This window comes from Pelobates fuscus, chromosome 2 (genome assembly GCF_036172605.1).
Source record: "Pelobates fuscus isolate aPelFus1 chromosome 2, aPelFus1.pri, whole genome shotgun sequence".
NCBI classification, from domain to species: domain Eukaryota; kingdom Metazoa; phylum Chordata; class Amphibia; order Anura; family Pelobatidae; genus Pelobates; species Pelobates fuscus.
Window position 1 is genome coordinate 156,718,990 of NC_086318.1, and position 21,737 is coordinate 156,740,726.

Genomic DNA, 21,737 nt, shown 5'->3' on the forward strand with positions numbered 1-21,737 from the left:
GGCACTAGTGCCGTAGGTTGCCTACCCCTGCTCTACTATATTCGTTAAGAATGTAAAACGTGTGTAACCGAAAATACTAACCTATGCTGGGAATAACATGAATAATAGTGTATTCCTGCAACAAAAGCGTGCAACAGACTACTTTTCACTGTAATGTTAAGCTAGATTGAATGTGTTTAATATTTAACCTATAGACGAAAACCAGCAACAGTTCTTTTTTTTTTTCACTGTCACGGTAAAAACTTGATTGCATATGTTTCATATTTAACCTATAGAATCATACCGTTAACCCTTATTATATTCGTTAAAAATGTACACTCATGCCACTATCTAATCTGTAAAGTTATACACATACGTACGCTGTTGTGGCGTCCTGACAAAGATTTTGTACTTACCTGCACAGAAAAATAAAGAATTAAAAAAAAAAAAAACTGGTTACACCCCTCTGACTGTCAATCTGACAACAGGTCCTGTTACTTCCTGGTTATTTGGCTCTGTGTTTCTAAATCCAAGAGACATCTAATTGCCCAGAGAAGCTGCTTTGCTCCATTGAGAAGTCTGATTGGGAAGCCAGTGCAGGTCAGGGCTGGGAAAGAAGAGGTGGGCTTGCAGAGGCTGCAGACAAGAGCTTTTGAAAGCTGTCTTTTGATATAATCACAATAAAGAAAATGCATAATTCAATGGATGCAAGTTTTCATTGGGGGTATATGTATTAAATAGCAATTTTGTATTTTGGTAGAAGAGTGTCTCATCTTTGAGAATATAACCAATTGAGTTATTCACTAAAGTCCGAATGATCCAGCTGCACACAGGGCCATTTGGACCGAAAAATCTGGACATTGTTCACACTCTTCAACACTGTTCAGATTTTGATATTCAGGCCACAAACGGGCCTGAATTTCGTCTAACTAGCGAGCAACCAATTTAATAAAGTTAAACTGAATAAAAAATAAATACATTAAAAATAATAGGACCCCCATATTACTAGATTACTAGATGTAAGTTTTAAAACATCCCTATGCTCTCATGCATGTCTACTACATTTTTTAATTTCTAGTGATTCGGCATCCATTGCTGTCCAGTTGCTAAAAAAGGCTTCATCCCATGTCCAATAGTCCCCCGCAAGTAAAAACAAAAATTTGCAAATGTGCATCCTGCATTCGGTTCCAAATTTTAGAGAACATCAGCGGTTTGTGAATCTTGAGAATACTATACTTTGTATAGAGTGCGGACGTGAAAACATACAGGCAATTGCTACAGATTCGCTCAGCCCAACTGAATTCCGATTGTATTCGGCTTTAGTAAATATATGAATAGCCATTGGTCGGAATTCAGTCAATTTCACCAAATTTTGACTACCTGGACAAAATCCAGCATTTAGTGAAAAAACCTGAAACTGCAAGTAATTAATTACAAAAGAATACAGATGAAACAAAAAAAAATTACACAGTTTTGGAAAAGACAAATTATAAACTAAAGAAATTATAATTAGGGAAGCACTCTTAATACACTCTAGGCAGATATTTATAACTGGCAGTCAAAAGGAAGAATGCACAACTCTAAGCTATGAATTCAAAATGCCTGAATCTCACAAACACAAATATCTATTTTTGGCAATTGCATTTCCTATATCCATATATGCCAGGTAATATGTGTAGGATATGTTACAGGGTTTTTTTCCTCAATCTTTTTTATTTACTTATTTTTTTAAATAAATAATTTGTTTTGTTTCATGTGTCTAGCTTTTTTGTCAACCTGTGGGATTTCCCTTTTTGCTCCAAAAATACTTCTGTACATAATATAAGGAATCCAAAATGAAACGCTCGAGGTGGTGTCTAGCTTTGAAGAAGATGGCAGCATAATTCTACTGCACCTCTTGGCAATCGCGAAAATAAAGCTAAAACACTGCGTACCTCTTCAAACACTTCGCGGCATATGGGCCGGGTAAAGAGACCGATGCCGGTACCCCAAAACCATCGGGGTCCGGCAAGGAGTCCTCCATCCGCAACTTCTTCACGGCAACCCGAAAACAGCCAGCACCATGTGACCTGGTAACGCAACGGGAGTACAAGCCCTAGCATTGGATACTCCAGGAATGACATAATCCCCAGCCTGCTCACCAAGGCGGACATTAAAGCCCTGTCAGACCGGCTGGGCCGCATGGTGACAGAAGAGACCAAGTCCCTCCCCACAGATCTCGAATTAACCACGACAGTGGTAACAGAGTGTGTGGGGGACATAGCCCATCTAACTACCTGGGTGGGTGACTTCAACAACCGCGGCCACAGGCTGAATCTCCATGTCCGGAGGCTGAGAGATGGAGGCCCAACAGAAAATATTGCTGAACTACTCCGCACCATCTTCAGCCAAGAACTGGGTGGCCAACAACTACCCTGTCTGGGCCTAGTGAGAGCCCACCGTGCACTGAGACCACTTCCAGTGCCTGGCGAGCAACCAAGAGACATAGTGTGCTGCCTGTACAATTTTCAGCTAAAGGAGGATGTTCTGCGCACAGCTGGCCAAACCATTACTATCTATCAGGACCTGTCCAAGCTACACCCTGCAAGCCAGGAGGGCCCTGCGCCCAGTAACAACCGCTCTACCAACGGCAGGCATTCATTACCGCTGGGGGCCAACATTGTTTGGGCAGGGGGTTATGGGCTACACTTGGGGACCAAGGAACGGGGGAGAAGGGACCGCATTTACCAAAGACAAAAAAAAAGGGGGGGGGCGATGAATCAGCTGGTGGGTGGACTCAACTCCAACGGAACAATTTAAGCCCCAATGTCAGGGCTGGTGCAAGGATTTTTGCCACCCTAGGTTCTCTGTGTGAAACTTTTTCTTTGTCTCTGTGAAAGACAGTCATAAATATTGTCTTAGCCATTGGGAGATGTTTTACATTACCATATTGTATTGCATATCATGTTATACTGAATATTCATTGATTATTGTCACGCATGTTACTTATTATTATTATTTAAAATGTCACAATAAATAGTATCTATTTTTATAACAAATTGTGATTTTATTTATATGGAATACATTTCACTTACACGATAACGATCTTTGGGATCTGAGAATTAAAATAGTGGGCAATTCTCAACTGTTTACTATTACTATCCCATAAATATCCCCACAAGCTGTAGTGAACAGATAGGGGATGTAGTGGAGTACAAAGACAGTAGAATTGAGTTAGGTGTTGTGGGGGTTACAAGATGTAGTGTGGGCATAAGGTGTTGTAATAGGGGTTAGGATCAGTAGTGGGGGGTTAGAGGCTTAAGTTGGGGGTTATGAGTTTCTGGTCTTTCCTCCCTCAAGTGTGCTACTCCTGTGTCTGTCTCACTCCAAGTCAACGGTGCTACCATAAGCTCCACCATGCAGGCTTGCTGCCTAGGTTTTCTCTTTGACTCCGACCTATCCTTCAAGCCTCATGTTCAGTCTATCGCCAAATCCTGTTGTTTCCATCTCAAAAACATTGAGCGCATCTGACCCTACTTAACGCCATATGCGACTAAGGTGCTGGTCCATTCCACTGTCCTTTCTCGCCTTGACTACTGTAATTCACTTCTCATTGGTCTTACGTGCTCCCAATTTGCGCCGTTACAGTCCATAATGAATGCAGCGGCGAGGCTCATCTTCCTGTCATCTTACTGTCCGTCCGCACCTCCCACGCCTCACCCTTCTGTCAGTCCCTACATTGATGCTCACCCGGGAACAGGGTACAGACACCATGGACATATGCTCATAATAAACGCCCTATAAGCTGGCGGAATATCACATGTGGGCTACACAGGGACAAACCCCCACTCAGTACAGAGAGGAGACGAGAGTAGAGACCTAACAGCTTAGTCAGGAGAGGAGCAGGTCGCAGATGCCAAAAGATGCCCCTATGAACATCCCACAGGGGCTGTTATGACCCCCAGCCTACAACCGCCCCTGCACGACACGCACACCAGAGAGTAACAAGACCAAAAATCTGATGAGACCTAACTAGATACACAGACGCACTGCCAATACCTACATGTGTGAGCCATCCCCAATGCATCAAGCCACAAACCAAGCCGGGAGGGGTGACCCCTATACCAGGGCACACCCCGCCCCCCACTCTGGACCCTACACGCACTGTAGAATGCACCTACCCACACCGCTGCAGTGAACACACATCCACACAAGCCAAATAGAAATAGTACCAACACCTCGCCCCACCGGAGAACAGGGAGCACACCCGCAGGCACCTACCTGCAAACCACACCGGGCACGTACCGTATACTGGGAGTCAGTGGAGTTTCCACTGGTAGACTAGAGTTAGACGACTAACCCCGCAACAGGGATAGGACATAGCGGAACCCAGAGATAGGGACACCGTTTAGCTCCGGGAGTTAACTCGGGCACGTAGCTATACAGACCCCGAAAACACCCAACTACCCGGACCCTTGTCCAGTAATCTGAGATCAACCTTTTGACGAGAGGCAGGCACCTCGAGCCGTGGCCGGTTCGTTTGCCACACCGGTTAACCACTGACCAACACACCTTTCTTACTTTATACCGAACCCCTCCCTGTGCTGACCTCACCCCCCCCCCCACTCTCCTTTGCCCCACACCAGTCTCACCCTCACTGGCCGCTCTGGGGATGGCGGCCCCGGAGACCACCCGATACACCCGAGAGGATGTGATCCTCCTACCCTACAACGTCCATGGCTTCGATATCTGTGAGAAGTGTACCTATCTCCTACAAGACTTCAAACAATATAAAACTTCCATTGCCTTGCTCCAGGAGTCACACTTCCAGGAGGGCTGAACCCTGGCTCTGAAAGACCGCAATTATCCACTGGGATATTTCAGCAACAACCCGCACAGATGCACACATGGAGTGGGTATTCTATTCTCAAGAAGCATCCCATACACAGAACACTCCACTTTCCGCTGCGAGCAAGGTAGATGTGTGTTCACAAAGGGCACATTCGCCAATATCTATACCCCAAACTCGAAGCAATATCACTTCCTCCGCAACACGCTCAACACCCTAATGAAATTTGCAGACATGGTCACATTACTGCCCCATCTGCTTACAGCTGCGATCGCCTCTGAATCAATCCATCTTCTCAGACACACTGTTGGTGGAAACGGCAAGACAGACCCTGCAAGATAATTTCACATCAACGAAACGAGAGACACAACCCCCCTGATTGTGAAGCCCACAAAGCAGTAATCCGCGGGCACTGCATTGCAGTCTGTTCCAAACGTAAGAAGGACTCGAAGCAATTGATCCTAGACCTCAGCAGAGAAAAATTGGAAACACAGCACAAGCGCACACTGGACGAAACCACATACCAGGACTTCCTGCTCAAACGCGACCAACTCTCCACACTCCTGAACCACTCAATCCTACGTTCATTCCAGCATTTTCAACATATGGTCTACGAACATCGGAACAAATGCGGTAGACTACTCGCGAACCTTCTAAAACAGGGCAGGACCCAACTATGTATCCCGAAAATTAAAGACTCCAGGCAGCAAATCCAGCACCACCCCGACCGAATCTCGGAGATGTTCCTCCAGTACTACCAGGGATTATACCATATACATCGAGATGAAAAGGGAGAAGCCGAACCCCACAGATGAGAAGAGCTACAACGATACCTTGACTCAGCTGGTATGACAAGACTCAAGAACCAGGACACAGAGGCCCTAGAGGCACCAATCACACCTGAGGAACTAACATCAGCAATCAAGAAGGCGAACACAGGCAAATCACCAGGACCCGATGGCCTTCCCCTTCTATATTACAAGGTATTCCGACAGGCAAGCAGCTCTAAACTCCATCCTGGAGCAACACCGTTGGCTCACTTCACGCCAGCGAACATCACTCTCCTACCCAAGGAGGGCAAGGACCTAACACTGTGCCCAAGCTACCGCCTGATCTCTGTCCTAGACGTAGACCTTAAGTTGCTGGCCAGCGTCCTGGCATCTCGCATCGCACCATTACTCCCGGGAACGGTGAACCCAGACCAAACAGGATTCGTCCCGGGCCGAGAGGTTCGGGACAACACCATCCAGGCCCTAAACCTGATCTCGTATGCCAGAAAAACGAGGCGCCCAATCCTACTCCTGTCCACAGACGCAGAAAAAGCTTTTGACAGAGTGGACTGGGACCTGATGTTCGGGGTGCTCAAGGACCTAGGTGTTGGCCAAAATTCCTCTCATGGGTCGGGATGCTATATTCGTGCCCCACGGATCCTGATCAATGGGGCTCTTTCAGACCCGTTCCGGATGCATAACGGGACCCAACAGGGCTGCCCACTGTCACCCCTGTTGTCCGCATTGACACTCTAACCATTCCTTAACAAGCTCAGACGTAACGAAAATATTAATGGATTTCAAATTGGCCACACGCACCACAACGTACTGGCCTACCAATCGGAGTTCGAAGCCTATGGCTGAGTCTCGAACTTACAAATAAACTACACCAAATCCAAGATCCTGGGTCTAACTCCCAGCCCAATGCTCAAACGAACATTACAACATCAATTCCCATTCTACTGGTCCACTAATAGCATCAGGTACCTAGGGGTATGGCTCACACCCAACCCAGCAGACCTTTACACCCATTACTATCTACCCATCAAGGAGGACCTACACATCAGGAATTACATATCATGGATGGGCCGAGTTAACGCCGTCAAAATGACACTGCTGCCCAAACTTCTCTTCATCTTCCAAACAGTACTAATCGCGGCCCCAAAATCATTCTTCAACACACTGAAAGCGGCAATCCGCTACTTTGTTTGAAAAGGCAAGTCCCCCTGCATGGCGAACTCTCAACTGACGTTACCTAAACTCCGAGGAGGACTCGCATTACCCGACGTCAAAAAATATTTCCTAGCAGCCCACTTCACCAGGATCCTCAGTTGGTATCAGGCACAGATACGGCATGAAACATTTCCTCATGACGGACCCAGGCCCATTACTTCCGCTGAGGGGCAAACTAGACTTCCCAGCAGGTGATCAGGGCCCACTTCCGCGATTGACGAAACACATACCAACACTCCGCATGGCAAACGTCCTCCAGACACCATTCGCTATCCGCCCACTTGCAGAACTTTTCCCAGAACAGCAACACACATTCTTACATACACTTGCAATAGAACAAATTACACGCACAGATTGAAGCAGTCTGCACACAGGTTGAGGTACCACCAAGAGCCCTTTCCTTGATTTACTCGAACATGGTTACCGGTAGATATTGTCAGGGTACCTGTAGTCTCTACCTCTGATAAGAGGAGAGACTTAGACGTTTTCCCGTTCAGAAGGGCTGTTTCCTACGTTCCTCGCGGTTCCTCCGGTCGGTTACACGCCGGCCGCGAGGGATCCACGCCCTTTTATGACGTGACGCTCAGTAGCCGACGTCATGACGCCAAGCCTGCTCGACCTGTCACTCAAACCCTGAACACGAACCAGGACTCGTCGGGGGTGTGATTACCTCTTAGAACCGGGGTATTTAATAGTGCTTCCCGCATTTGCTCATTGCCCTGTCGTGGTTCTAGCCAGTCTAGTCACTCAGTGCTCTTGTATGTCTATTGTCTCTTTGGTTCTGACCCGGCTTGTTTGTATTACTCTGCTTATCTCTGTTATCCTTTGACCCGGCTTGTCTCTCGCTTACCTGTCTTCTCGTTCCCTCGACCTCGGCTTGTCTCTGACCATTCTCTTCTTACTCCTTACGTTAAGTCCGGCCATTCTAAGGTCCGGTATACGTACCTACTACGCTTTGTACTCTGCGTGCTGGATCCCTGTCCTGATCCTGACATTACGACAGGGCCAATGGATCCTGCAGGTACAAGTAGTCAGCTTGGTCCTTCCGATCCTAGGTTTGACGCCATGGAACATAGAATGGATCAGATGGCCTTAGCGCTACAGGCGTTATTATCTCGTCCTAATAATCCACCAGAAGAGATGCGTAATAATTCTATCTCTCCTGTAAGTTCAGGTTTAGAGGTAGCCACTGTAGGTGCCTCCTCCCGTATTACCCCACCTGTACGTTATGGTGGTTCTCCTGAGAAGTGTTGAGGTTTTTTAAACCAAATCAGTATCCACTTCGAATTACAACCCCGTTCCTATCCTACAGATAGGGCGAAGCCTTCTCGTTGAGAAGGCTCTGAGATGGGCCAATCCCTTGAGGGAGAACGATAACCCGTTAGTATATAATTATAATGCCTTTGTAGCTGCTTTTAGAAGAACTTTTGACCCTCCTGGTAGAAAGGTCAATGCAGCCAGATTACTGTTGCGCCTTAGACAAGATAACCGAACACTTGTGGATTATGCACTAGAGTTCAGGTCCTTGGCGGCAGAAGTTAAGTGGAATGAACAGGCTTATATAGACGTATTTTTAAACGGATTATCAGATGTAATTCTTGATGAGGTTGCTACCAAAGAGCTTCCTGAGAATTTGGAGGATTTAATTTCTTTTATCTCTCGCATTGATGAACGCTTAAGAGAGAGGCAGAACACTCGAGATAGAACCTGTAGACCTTCCTTCAAACTAGCTCCCTCATTTCTAAGTCCTGAGACCAAAACCTTACCTTTTCCAGAACCTATGCAGATAGGTAATACTCATCTCTCAGAAGAGGAGAGACAGTACAGGAGAAGGGAGGGGCTGTGTATGTACTGTGGAGTCAGAGGTCACTTACGCCTAAATTGTCCTAATCGATCGGGAAACGCTCGCACCTAAGTTTCTCTAGAGGACAGGCCTTGGGTGTTTCTATTTTGTCCTCTACTCATAATTATAAAGATCATAGGCTTCTGCTACCCGTTTCCTTAACTTGGGAGAGGGGAGTAGTAGAGACTGTGGCATTGATAGATTCCGGAGCTGCTGAGAGCTTTATCGACCAAGTTTTTGTCACTAAACACACTATCCCATCTCAGTTAAGGGAGACGCCCTTGGCCGTTGAGGCCATAGATGGTAGACCTTTAGTTGAGCCTGTGATTTTTCGTGAAACCATACCCGTTAACTTAACTGTTGGTATTTTGCACGAGGAAGACATATCTCTGTTACTCATTTCATCTCCTTCTGTTCCCATAGTCCTGGGGTATTCTTGGTTAAAGAGACATAACCCTATTATTGATTGGGAATTAGGGGAGATAATCTCATGGGGTCAGAATTGTCAGGAGAAGTGTTTACAGAAAGTCTCACCGCTTTGCATAGTTAATACACCTACTCAGTCTACCGACTCTACAGAAGTACAAATACCGCCACTGTACCTGGACTTAAAGGCGGTATTTGACAAAAAGAAGGCCGATACTTTACCTCCACACAGGACCTTTGATTGTAAGATTAATCTACTCCCTGGTACTATGCCTCCCAGGGGCAATGTATACCCTTTGTCTACTAAAGAGAACTTAGTCCTAGAGGAGTATATTCGTGAAAATCTAGACAAAGGATTCATTAGGAGATCCGCCTCCCCTGCCGGGGTGGGGATTTTTTTGTTAAAAAGAAGGATGGTACGCTGAGACCTTGCATTGACTACCGAGGTTTGAACAAAATAACCGTTAGAAATGCCTACCCGATTCCTTTGATTACCGAGCTCTTTGATCGTTTAAAGGGTTCCAAGATTTTCACCAAGTTAGATCTCAGAGGGGCATATAACTTGGTGAGGATTCAGCAGGGTCACGAGTGGATGACGGCGTTCAACACTCGATATGGGCACTACGAGTATACCGTAATGCCTTTTGGTCTCTGCAATGCGCCGGCAGTATTTCAGGACTTGATCAATGAAGTTCTTAGGGAATTTCAACATGACTGTGTTATTGTATACCTGGATGATATACTTATACATTCTAGGGACATTGAGACTCACCACAGACAAGTCAGAAGGGTTTTGCGCAAACTTCTTCAACATGGCTTGTACTGCAAACTGGAGAAATGTAGTTTTGATCAGTCTCAGACTAACTTTCTTGGTTATGTGATTTCTGGGGAAGGGTTTAAGATGGATCCAGATAAACTCCAGTCCACTTTAGACTGGCCCTTACCTAAGGGTCTCAAGGCCATTCAGAGGTTTATTGGATTCTCCAATTATTATAGGCGCTTCATTAAGGGTTACTCGTCTATTATTGCTCCTATCACCAATATGACCAGACAGGGGGCTGACACTAAGAATTGGTCTACTGAAGCACTTCTTGCTTTCAAAACTCTCAAAGAACTTTTTGCTTCCGCACCAATTTTAGTTCACCCTGATACTACTCTGCCTTTCCTACTCGAAGTAGACGCCTCAGAGACGGGTGTAGGCGCTATCCTGTCCCAAAGGTTAGGTGTGGATAAACCATTACATCCATGTGGTTTTTTTTCCAAAAAGCTATCTGGCCCGGAGAGCAGATATGACATTGGTGACAGGGAACTACTAGCAGTTATCATGGCTTTAAAGGAGTGGAGACATTTATTGGAAGGGACCTTACATCCTGTTACTATTTTGACGGACCACAAGAACTTGTCCTATATTGGGGAGGCCAAGCGATTGTCCTCCAGGCAAGCTCGTTGGTCTTTATTTCTCACCCATTTCAATTACGTACTCACTTATAGACCTGGTTCTAAGAATTCTAAAGCTGATGCTTTGTCTCGCCAATATGAACCTTCTACTGTATCTGAGCCAGTTTTATCCTCTATAGTCCCCAAGTGCAATATTATCGCCAACACAAGTCTTAAAATTCATTCTCCACTGCTTGACCAAATCATGAAGTTGCAACATCTGGCACCTAGGCAGACTCCTGTGGCAAGACACTTCGTTCCTCCTGAACTCCAACGGGAGCTCTTACAGTGTTTTCACGAGAGTAAGGTGGCGGGGCATCCTGGCATTCGCAAGACATATTCCTTAATCTCTAAAGATTTCTGGTGGCCTTCTTTACGAAAGGATATTGAGGATTTCATTGCAGTGTGTGAGATCTGTACTAAGACCAAGCAACCTCATACTCTTCCATGTGGTCTATTACAACCCTTGGGCATTCCAGAGAGACCATGGTCCTGTTTGGCCATGGACTTTATTGTTGATTTGCCTATTTCTAAAAAACAGACTGTAGTCGATAGGTTTACTAAGATGGCTCATTTTGTGCCTTTACCTAAACTTCCGACTTCTCCTGAATTGGCGGAAATATTCGCTGAAGAAATTTTTCGTTTACATGGGATACCTTCCGAAATTATTTCTGATAGAGGTTCCCAATTTGTTTCACGTTTCTGGAGATCCTTCTGTTCTCAATTAGGCATCAAATTGAATTTTTCTTCTGCTTATCACCCTCAGTCTAACGGAGCTGCTGAACGTACCAATCAAAAAATTGAATAATATTTGCGTTGTTTTGTTTCCGAACATCAGGACGATTGGGTCGGTTTGATTCCTTGGGCAGAGTTCGCACACAATAATCTTGTTTGTGATTCCACTCGTTCTAGCCCCTTTTTCATGAATTATGGCTTTCATCCTTCCATTCTTCCTTCGGTCTCTCCTTCCCAAGGGGTACCGTCGGTTGATGTTCATGTTGCCAATCTGAGGAAGTTGTGGGATCAGACTCGACAAATTCTCCTACATAATTCCATGTTGTTCAAGAAACACGCTGATAAACGCAGAAGGGCGGCTCCTGTTTTTGTTCCTGGTGATAGGGTATGGTTGAGTACAAAAAACATTTGTTTAAAGGTTCCTTCTATGAAATTCGCTCCTCGTTACATTGGCCCTTACAGGGTTCTGACTCGTATTAACCCGGTTGCGTATCGCCTAGTACTTCCATCTGCCTTACGCATCCCTAATTCTTTTCATGTTTCCTTGCTGAAACCGTTAATTTGCAACAGATTTTCCTCCACTGTTTCCTCCCCTCGCTCTGTTCAGGTTGAGGGTCAGGAGGAATACGAGATCAACTCCATCATCGATTCTCGAATTTCTCGAGGGAAGTTACAGTATCTTGTCGACTGGAAGGGATATGGTCCTGAGGAGAGGACTTGGGTACCTCAGGAGGATGTACATGCTCCTTGCCTCCGCAGGGCTTTTCACTCCCGCTTTCCATCTCGTCCCGGTTGCTTCCGCCCGGTGGGCGTTTCTGAGAGGGGGGGGTACTGTCAGGGTACCTGTAGTCTCTACCTCTGATAAGAGGAGAGACTTAGACGTTTTCCCGTTCAGAAGGGCTGTTTCCTCCGTTCCTCGCGGTTCCTCCGGTCGGTTACACGCCGGCCGCGAGGGATCCACGCCCTTTTATGACGTGACGCTCAGTAGCCGACGTCATGACGCCAAGCCTGCTCGACCTGTCACTCAAACCCTGAACACGAACCAGGACTCGTCGGGGGTGTGATTACCTCTTAGAACCGGGGTATTTAATAGTGCTTCCCGCATTTGCTCATTGCCCTGTCGTGGTTCTAGCCAGTCTAGTCACTCAGTGCTCTTGTATGTCTATTGTCTCTTTGGTTCTGACCCGGCTTGTTTGTATTACTCTGCTTATCTCTGTTATCCTTTGACCCGGCTTGTCTCTCGCTTACCTGTCTTCTCGTTCCCTCGACCTCGGCTTGTCTCTGACCATTCTCTTCTTACTCCTTACGTTAAGTCCGGCCATTCTAAGGTCCCGTATACGTACCTACTACGCTTTGTACTCTGCGTGCTGGATCCCTGTCCCGATCCTGACAGATATCTATTGGCATCACCATGCATTCGACAATGGGAGGAGGACCTCGTAGAGACCCTCACAGAGGCGGACTGAGATAAGATCATAACTCATGTCCAGAAGACGTCGGAGTCGGCACGCCTGCAAGAAAACTCCTACAAGGTCCTCACACGCTAGTACCTTACTCCTGCAAAGCTCCACACCAGGGATCCTACCATACCCGATACCTGCTGGCGGTGTGGGGTGGAGACATGCACGTTCATCCATGTGTGGTGGGGCTGCACCCTCATCAAACCATTCTGGAAGTCGATCAGCGGAATAATAAAGGAGGTGTCAGATGAATCTCTACCACAATCCCCAGCCCCTTTTCTCCCACCATACCATCATGCCGACGCCGGCATACAAAAGATCAGTTATCCCGAGGCTCCTCAATGCGGCCAAGGTAAAATTACCCCTTTTCTGGAGACAGCCACGCACGCCACCCCTCAAGCGCTGAGTGGAAGAGGTGGAAGACATGAGAAAATTTGAAGACCTAAAGGTCACAACACCGAAAGACAGTGAAAGAAATACCCAGAGATGGTTCCACTGGCTGCGCCACATCTCCTCAGACGACTTCGCACAACACCTGGCCAATCCGTAGACGGTAAGAGGAAGACATGAGACATTCGAACCGGGGGGATGCGAGAGGGGGCCTCGGGTCGGGATGGACTAGGGCGGTGACCGAGGGCGAGAAACGCCCCCCTTACCTACGCCATGCCTCCCCTCCAGCCAGCACCCTACTTTTCCCCCTCCTTCCCAGCCCAGACCTATCACAACCAATTTAGCACCATGGACGCCTGACTACGGCTCGATCTTGTCAGGCTATGTAGGGCCACCTAGAACAGATGGCCATTATACTAGAAGTCCACACCCCACACCTATAGAGAAGCAGATCACGGGCTACCATCACGGCACTCTATAAATCTGAAACCCGAGGACCATAAATAAGTCTTGATAGAGTCACACACGACCCCGGAAGGGCAAACACCACCATATCTCCCACAGCACTCCCATGCCTACATAGAAACGAGTTACAGTGACACACAGAGCAAGATTGGCACCATGGTCAACCGGCAATGGCTTTTCCTATATACGGCACTATTTATGCTCCATCCCCTGTGAATGAAAATGTTAAATGCTACTCACGACCTCTGTGCAGGTCATTTATTATGTTCCGCTATGGCTACATGGTGCCATGACGCTGGTTATTCCTAACTATGACATGGTTAATGATTTATCACTTGTTTGAGACAATTGTTGTTCCGTTGAATGCTACTTACAACCTCTGTGCAGGTCACATGTTATGCTACGCTAAAATGTTCATGATCTCTCTGTTGTGCTAGCTAATGTATATATGAAGAGTTAATCTCTATTGTATGATTTTTAGATCTTCCTTGACTTTGCTACTATACCATCAGCATTAATGGCTCTGATAATATGTACACATTCACACACACTTATAAAAATGTTGATGTTTTTACCACAACCTGCTCAATAAAGAAAAATTTTATACAAAATGAAACGCTTTGAAACCCTGAGAGCAACTAACAGCTTCCTGTCAGACCGGGTAGAGGATACAGAATATCCTCTACCACGGTCAATGCAGCAAGGTAGGAGGTATGCAGGCACAGGAGAGGAGAAGGGGAAGACACCACAAAAGGAAGTGGGCAGTGGTAGAGACCACAAAGGGACCATGAAGGGGGGGTGGGGATAAAGAGACACACAAAAAGGGCTGGGAAATTGTAAAAGGACAGAGTGGAGGGGATGGGGATAGACAAGGTGCTGGGGGGAAGAGCCACACAGAGGGGCTGGGGGGGAGACACACACACTGAGGGGCAGTGGAGGAGACCGTAAGAGACACACAAAAGGGAAAATGGGGATATGATACACTAAAGTGGGGGTGTAAGACATAAAAGAGAAACACAAAAAAGGGTAAGAAATTCACAAGGGGGCATCTTCGCACACAAGTGAAGATGCATTTTTTGTGGAAGTGAGCAAAATGTATCTTCACCTGTGTAGCCAAATATCTTTGCACCGGCCCTGGTGTCACCAACCATGTGAGTGGCGCCGTCGATCAGCTTCTCTCAAGAGGAAGAAAGAGTTCACATAGTTGTGAATGCCACATGTGCACATTGTACCCACAAGATAGATCTAATGCTGAAAGAGTTAGTAACATTTCTTGATGCATCTGCTCTTTTCTACACTCATTGAGGAACAGAGGCTTTTCAACTGGTGACACAGAGATATCTGCAATCCCCGACAAATTGCTATGCCCAAACTGCCCAAGGTCCAAGCCACTGACGTTTTTATAAGTGTGTGTGAATGTGTACATATTATCAGAGCCATTAATGCTGATGGTATAGTAGCAAAGTCAAGGAAGATCTAAAAATCATACAATAGAGATTAACTCTTCATATATAAATTAGCTAGCACAACAGAGAGATCATAGTGTTCTTTAAAAACATGTATTCCTAACACAATAGTGCTGGCCTTCATGTTTCCTGCCCACCTCCCACAATTCTCCATCTCTGATCTGCTCTTTTTGTGACTGGCCAAGCCTCCATATCTGAAATCATCAAACTTGATGATCTCATGTTTCCCCATACGGAAGCATTGAGAGGCTGGTGGGCATACACAACAAAATGCTGTGCCAATCAGCATCTCTTCATAGAGATGCATTAAATCAATGCATCTCTATGGGGAGCATTCCCCATCTACAGATAGTGCATAGAGATGCTGACTGTAGGTCCTGCAAACATTGCAGGTCCTAAACCAGGGAGTTTCTCTGGTGGCTTTCCAAGTGATTGCCACTGGAGGTAGCCCTAGGCAGCAATGTAAACACTTCATTTTCTCCGCTGAGCCTGCAGAGACAGACTATAGACACAAGATCCACTACATTAAGCCGTAGTGGCTCTGGTGACTACAGTGTCGCTTTAAGGTGACATCCAGTAATTTAGGAATGACAGGCTCACTTTAACACCAAACGTGCGGTAAGGACTCAGGGAGGAACTGAATGGAACATCACAGGGAAAATCCAATAAAAGAGAGTCAGCCAATCCAACAGTCAATATTCCAGACAACAGAGGTTCATACATGTTAGATAGTCCAGGTTTATACCAACAGAACAGAATATAAGGGAAACAAACTCCCAGTGTCTGAAGTGATATAGTCAGTTGAGACTTTAAATAGGGTGCCTTCTAGGACTCCTTCCATGCCTCTTCTTTTTATGCAGTTGCTTAGCAACTGAGACACTATCAGAAAAGACTGTGGCTTGCCTGCCGACAGGTCCATAGTCTCCCCCCACACCACCACCTTACCTCTGCATTGTGCCATGCACTTACTCCCTCTTTGTCGCTTTGCTACTCTGTCGCATCCTCAGCCGTTAAATAAATGGTACAAGCTTACCCTTTAATCACCTAGGGCATTATAGGCAATGGTTGTTTTGTAACCACTCATTCTACTTATCATTTGTCTTGAATTATCCTATTGAACCACCTTATGGCAGACTTAGCATATTGCAGTAATATTGAAATAGCTTACACGTATTCAGGTACTACCTTGTGACCACTTGGTGGTAGACTTTCAGTCTATAATTTGCACTATGTCCCTGTTCCCCCACCCAGTTTATTACATCGTAGCTCCCACCCACCAATTATGTTCCCTCATGCCTTTATTAATTAGAGCCCTGTCTGCTGGCCACAGAATAGACAGCGAGGTGCATGGTGAACTGTCCATAATTATTATTAATTTTAAGCCCCACAGGTGGTTAGCATGGGTCCCTCTGTATTTTGTACCTAATCGTTAGTTATTTATTACAATCAGCAGCTGGTGGCTGCTCAAAGTTTAATAGGCATGTTCCCATTCCCACCCTTGGCAGGGAGGGTTAAGGCATATGAGAGATGGTAAGCCTCCCTTATACTAAAGTTGGGGGCATATATTTTCAACAGGCGTTTTTGAAAACACTTGTTTAAATGACTAACAGGGTTAATCGTTAAAAAAAAAAAGGATGATAAATGTGCTTTAAATGCACATTTACTGGCAGTTTTATTTTGAGCAGCCAAACCATTTATCAATTTCAGCTGGTTGAATTTCTGCTGGCATTAAATCCAGACAAAATTTGATTACAAAATTATCGATAGTTTTTGCCAGATAGATTTAAATTGAGGCCTATGTCTATATCATCATGGCACGCCTACCCTTAACCTCACAACCAACAATTTTGCTACCTACTATAAATCATGATTTAGAACAATGAAATATTATCTATGCCCTCACTGCCTACTTCAGCTCTGTGTATTGCTCTACCCTAAGCTCCCAGGTTTCTGTAGAGAAAGTTTCTGAAATGTATCTGGCTCCTTCCTATCTGTATCCTTTGACACTCACACTTCACGCATTCCTTTTTCCCCCATTGTATGATCCATGGTACACTAAACAAAGGGTGAACTTCTATATGCCAGGGCTGAACTTTCACTTACTAACGGCTAGTGGAGAGTGGAAATTATCCATCTCTTTTTATTTGGTACGTATCCTTAATTTTGGTTGTCATTTTTTATTTTTTTTAAATCAATAATTTACAGAATAATATTGTACATGTGAATAACAAAATCCATCAACAGTTAAAGGATAAAATCATGAATGCATGAGTAATCCATAAACGAGCATTTCTAAAAACATAACAAAAAAAACAATGAAAATACGGTAATAATAAAACCACGAGACTTGTATTTGTACTGCTCAACTTTAAATTTAAAGGCAGAAATCTTGATGATTAGTTTGAGTATGTGTACTTTCGGCATCGACAATAGGAGGTCGACAGTCAGTAACATACAGTAACATCAGGTGATTAATAAACACAAAATACAATCCTCATCTTGGTACATGCTATGAGTCTATAATAAATGTGCATCTATGGGAAGAGTGTGGTTATATGTGTCCCATACAGGGACAAATTTAAGAGTACGGATTTTTTTTTTATGTGTGATTAGCCAATCCATACAGAAAATGAATGCCAATTTTTGAGGTAATAGGTCTTCTTAACATTTTCAAACATGACTCCCTACCTACTTTGAACACAGGTCATTTAGCAAAATACTATTCTACTTCATGTCTTAATTCACCTCAAAACTTTTTTAAATGGAGTTCTTATACCCAAATGACTGACCTTCAAGATTCCAACTCTCCACTCAGCAGAATAACTTAAGGCAAAGTAACTATTGACTTGCTGTTCCAAATCCAAATATTTTCTGCCACTTTTGATAATCTGAATATCAGTGGATGCTGGTCCATAGGGGCAGGTAAGGAGCCGTCCCGCACCCAAGTTTTGTTGCAAATACAGTAAATCATATTTATTGGCATTGTGAGGATCCCTGATAAGTATATGTTAGAAAAACATGTGTCTGTCATGATTACCATATTTACTCAAATCTATAGCTCACCTTTTTCGCAAAATAAAATTTCCAAAATTTGAACGCGCATTAGATTCAAGTACGAACAGGGAAATTTATAATTAGCTAAGCCAAAATTTGCATTTCCCCGTTCATACTTGAATCTAATGTGCTAAAGCCCGCTGCATTTCATCATTTTTAAATTCCAAAATCTATGCCAATACAGAGCGAGGATAAACTTTACTTACGCTACATTTCTGCAAAAACAGCAAGAAGGAATGTGTACCTATTGCCACAGCAAAGCAGATAAAGAATAAGATGCTGAATATTGCACACTCTGACGTACATTTACTGACGGCCATGCTTGAGGGTACCCCTAAATCTTAAGTAAATATTCAGTAAGATGAGCCCAAGTCTGAAAACATAGCTAGCTGATCTCTGCAGGGTTCCTTCTAAGAATTTGAGGTAATCTCTGTGGTGGCCCACTTTAATTTATTACTGAGCATCTGCAGGCTATGGTCTTATAAAACTGTACATGATCTTTTTTCTCTAAAATGCTGGGGTAAAATTTGCATTGCTGCGACACAAATGCGAGACTTGGTTTCTCTGTACAGTATCTTCTTGTACAAATGCGCATTACATTCACCAGTGAAAACAATGGAAAATGGAAAAACCTGCATCTCCAATCAGATGAACACAATTCCCTAACTTTGAACAGGTAAGTGGTAAAAATGAAGTCTTTGTATGTCACCATGGACATATTACGGGAAGGCAGGCCACTAATAATATAAGTATGTCTGCACTTTAAATTTAGAGAATAAAGATGCCAGAAACAGCCCATACTTAAAGAGATCCGACTTGTGTACTGTAAATTTGTCTTGATAAAGTATGGTTTTAATACAAAACGCAAAGACTTTTACTGTCTAGAGAGTGCTTCTACTTTGAGATGGCACTGTTATTTTGGATACATGAATATTTGTATTTGGGGTGAATAAAGCAGTATAAGCCTATCAATCTGTCTGTTTATGTTTTCAATGGGATTATTGACTCTCCGTAACTGTAGCCAACCTGCATCTGTCCTCTCTTCACACTTGGATCTTCTCCAGTGCTCATCAATTCTCAAGCACCCTTCCATACCCCATCACATTTTTACCTAGTCTTCAGATTTTATGCGAAATTCCTAATACCTCACTTATATAAGGATGCCTATCAGCTAACCATTTGATACCTCTCTCTGTTATACCTTATACAGCTTGACTGACCACCATGTAGCGCAACCCTTTTTTCCTTCCTACTTTACAACATGCGTCTATGTAGATTCCGTCCATTGTTATCTCCCCCTGCAATCCATTTTACCTGCTACAAACTGTGCACATGTACCTAATTTATAATTAGACACCACTTCATATATACACATCATGGCCATCATTACCTTATTCGCCTCTCGCCCTCTAACCTCACTGTATGTCATTTTTCTAGTTGTAATGCTCTGCAGGAAGTGCGTTGAGGTTATATAACCTACTTGTCTATATTATTTACCTATTGTTCAGCTCTACAGAATATAAGGGTGATGAAAAAAATATAAATGGACTACTTAGTGCAGTTCTTAAAGCAGCTAATTAATATAGCGTACATAAACATGGTTAAATGTGTCTACAATTGTATATAACAGCAGTATTGCAGTACGTAGTGACACATTCTTTTATTGAACAAACAATATTTATCAATAGCAAGCTTTCAAGAATCCCCGCTATTCTTCAGGACCTGACTATATCATATTTGTTGTAATTTTGCACATTCTACTCTGTTAATCAATACTATAATATATAATAGTGTATATTGTTAGTACTACACATGTATAGGTTGATATATTCAATATCTAATAATTAATGTAATGGTTTAAGCAAAAAAATATGCATAACTAAAAGTCTTATGTCTAAGCCCACAATGCACAAAATGAATATAACGCCGCTCATGCACAAATTAATAATACGATAATCTTTAGTGCTAAATCAATGTGTACATACAAATGTGTATTTTATACTATAATCATACCATTATATGTCACAGTTGCTGTTGCAATTATTTGCTATTCTTATTTAAGCAAGGCTAGCTAGTCTGAGTAAATATTATGTAAATATTACTCAGAATATACACACCACACACAATATACAGTATATATATTAATTCTGCATATATATAACATATTGCTATGAGTGTACATATATATATATCATCAGATAAATAATAATCTATTATTCTGCATACATATAATATATTGCTATTAGTTTATATATATATATCTCATAAGATAAATCCCAATTTATTACATACATATAATGTACTGCCAATTAAAAATCATGTTTTTATCACAGGATATGTCTGAAAGCCTTATGCTGTCAGTGAGTGTATTAGAGTGTACATATCAGAAAGTATATATTACATCTGTGTTTATATATCAATATGTGTATATTTTACTCTGCCTGTATCAGACTCGTTGTGGTACTCATTCTGCTTCAGTGTATACATGCCAGTTGCTATATATATGTAATACAGTGTACAAATCAGTAGGTATATAGATATATTTATATATCCGTGTGCACATATTATAATGCATCTATTACAGTGTATGCATCAGAGTACGTAAGGTTCTCTATGACACTCACGCTGTTGCTGAGGTTCTGGAGTGCAACGTTCATCCTGGTGATGATGGAATAGCATCTACAGGAGCCAAGCCAGGAAATCCAGAGCCATGCGCAGGAGTCCTGGGACACAGCGCCCGCTGCCCATCCCCGGATCACCCCACAGATCCTAGCCAGCCTTGGCAAACTGCCGGGAGATAAGGCCTGAAAGAGGGGGAGGGAGAGGCAGGGCGAAGGAGGGAGGGAGGGAGCGAGGCTGGGGCTTCTAACTGGGAAATGCTCTGGTTACCATGACAAAACCCTATTGCATCCTTCAACAGGAAGGACAGAGCAGCATCAGTTGTTGCAGAGAGGGAGGGAGAGAATGGGAAACACGGTCTATGTGATACATGGAGTGGGGAAACTGAAGGGAAATAAATAGAAATTAAGGGAAAATTGCAGAGGAGATGGAGAAATAAGGTAAAGCAGAGGGGAAATTGCAAAATAAAGAATATATATAGATATATGTTAAATGAGACTGATTGTGATGTGGAAAGGGGATATGGAGATTTAACTGATTATACACAATGTTCTTTCGCTTTTCCACATACCATGCTCACTTGCAAGGTATCTTAAAGGTGTTCAGAAGCTCTGCCACATCATATCATCATTTCCAGGATGTTTTCCATAATTATTTTTACTTTTAAGAAGCAAAGGTCTGGGCCCAGCAAACAGGATGGCTTACAAAATGCATAAAATTAAGGCTCACAATGATAAATGCAAACCAAACAAGCCAGCTGGAACTGACAAAGTTGACCTGATTTATCGTATAATAAACCATACCTCTCCTGTCTCTGTTAAAAGGAACCTGTATTTCCGAAAATAATATTTGTGGAGGCGGGGGAGCTATAAATTTCCTTCCATCACAATGAGCTCTGTCCTCCTCCTTTTATTTCTAAAACTGTAGCGGTAATATTTTGTTCTTATCTTGTTTACAGCACAGAGACTGTCATTGCAGGTGCCCGCTCTGCCTCCTTCATCATCAAGCAAACAGGCGTCTTCCATCGTCTCA

The 21,737-nt window shown here is 43.8% G+C and overlaps 1 protein-coding gene across 1 annotated transcript in view; it reads right to left on the reverse strand.

The window, feature by feature from the left end:
- ECE2 (endothelin converting enzyme 2) overlaps positions 1-20,960 on the reverse strand; it is an 87,337-nt gene extending 66,377 nt beyond the window's left edge. Inside the window, exon 1 of the mRNA XM_063442884.1 lies at positions 20,711-20,960. Coding sequence (XP_063298954.1) covers positions 20,711-20,743 — 33 coding nt within the window. The 5' untranslated portion in view covers positions 20,744-20,960. The remainder of the gene's footprint in view (positions 1-20,710) is intronic.
- Between the last annotated feature and the right edge of the window lie 777 nt (positions 20,961-21,737).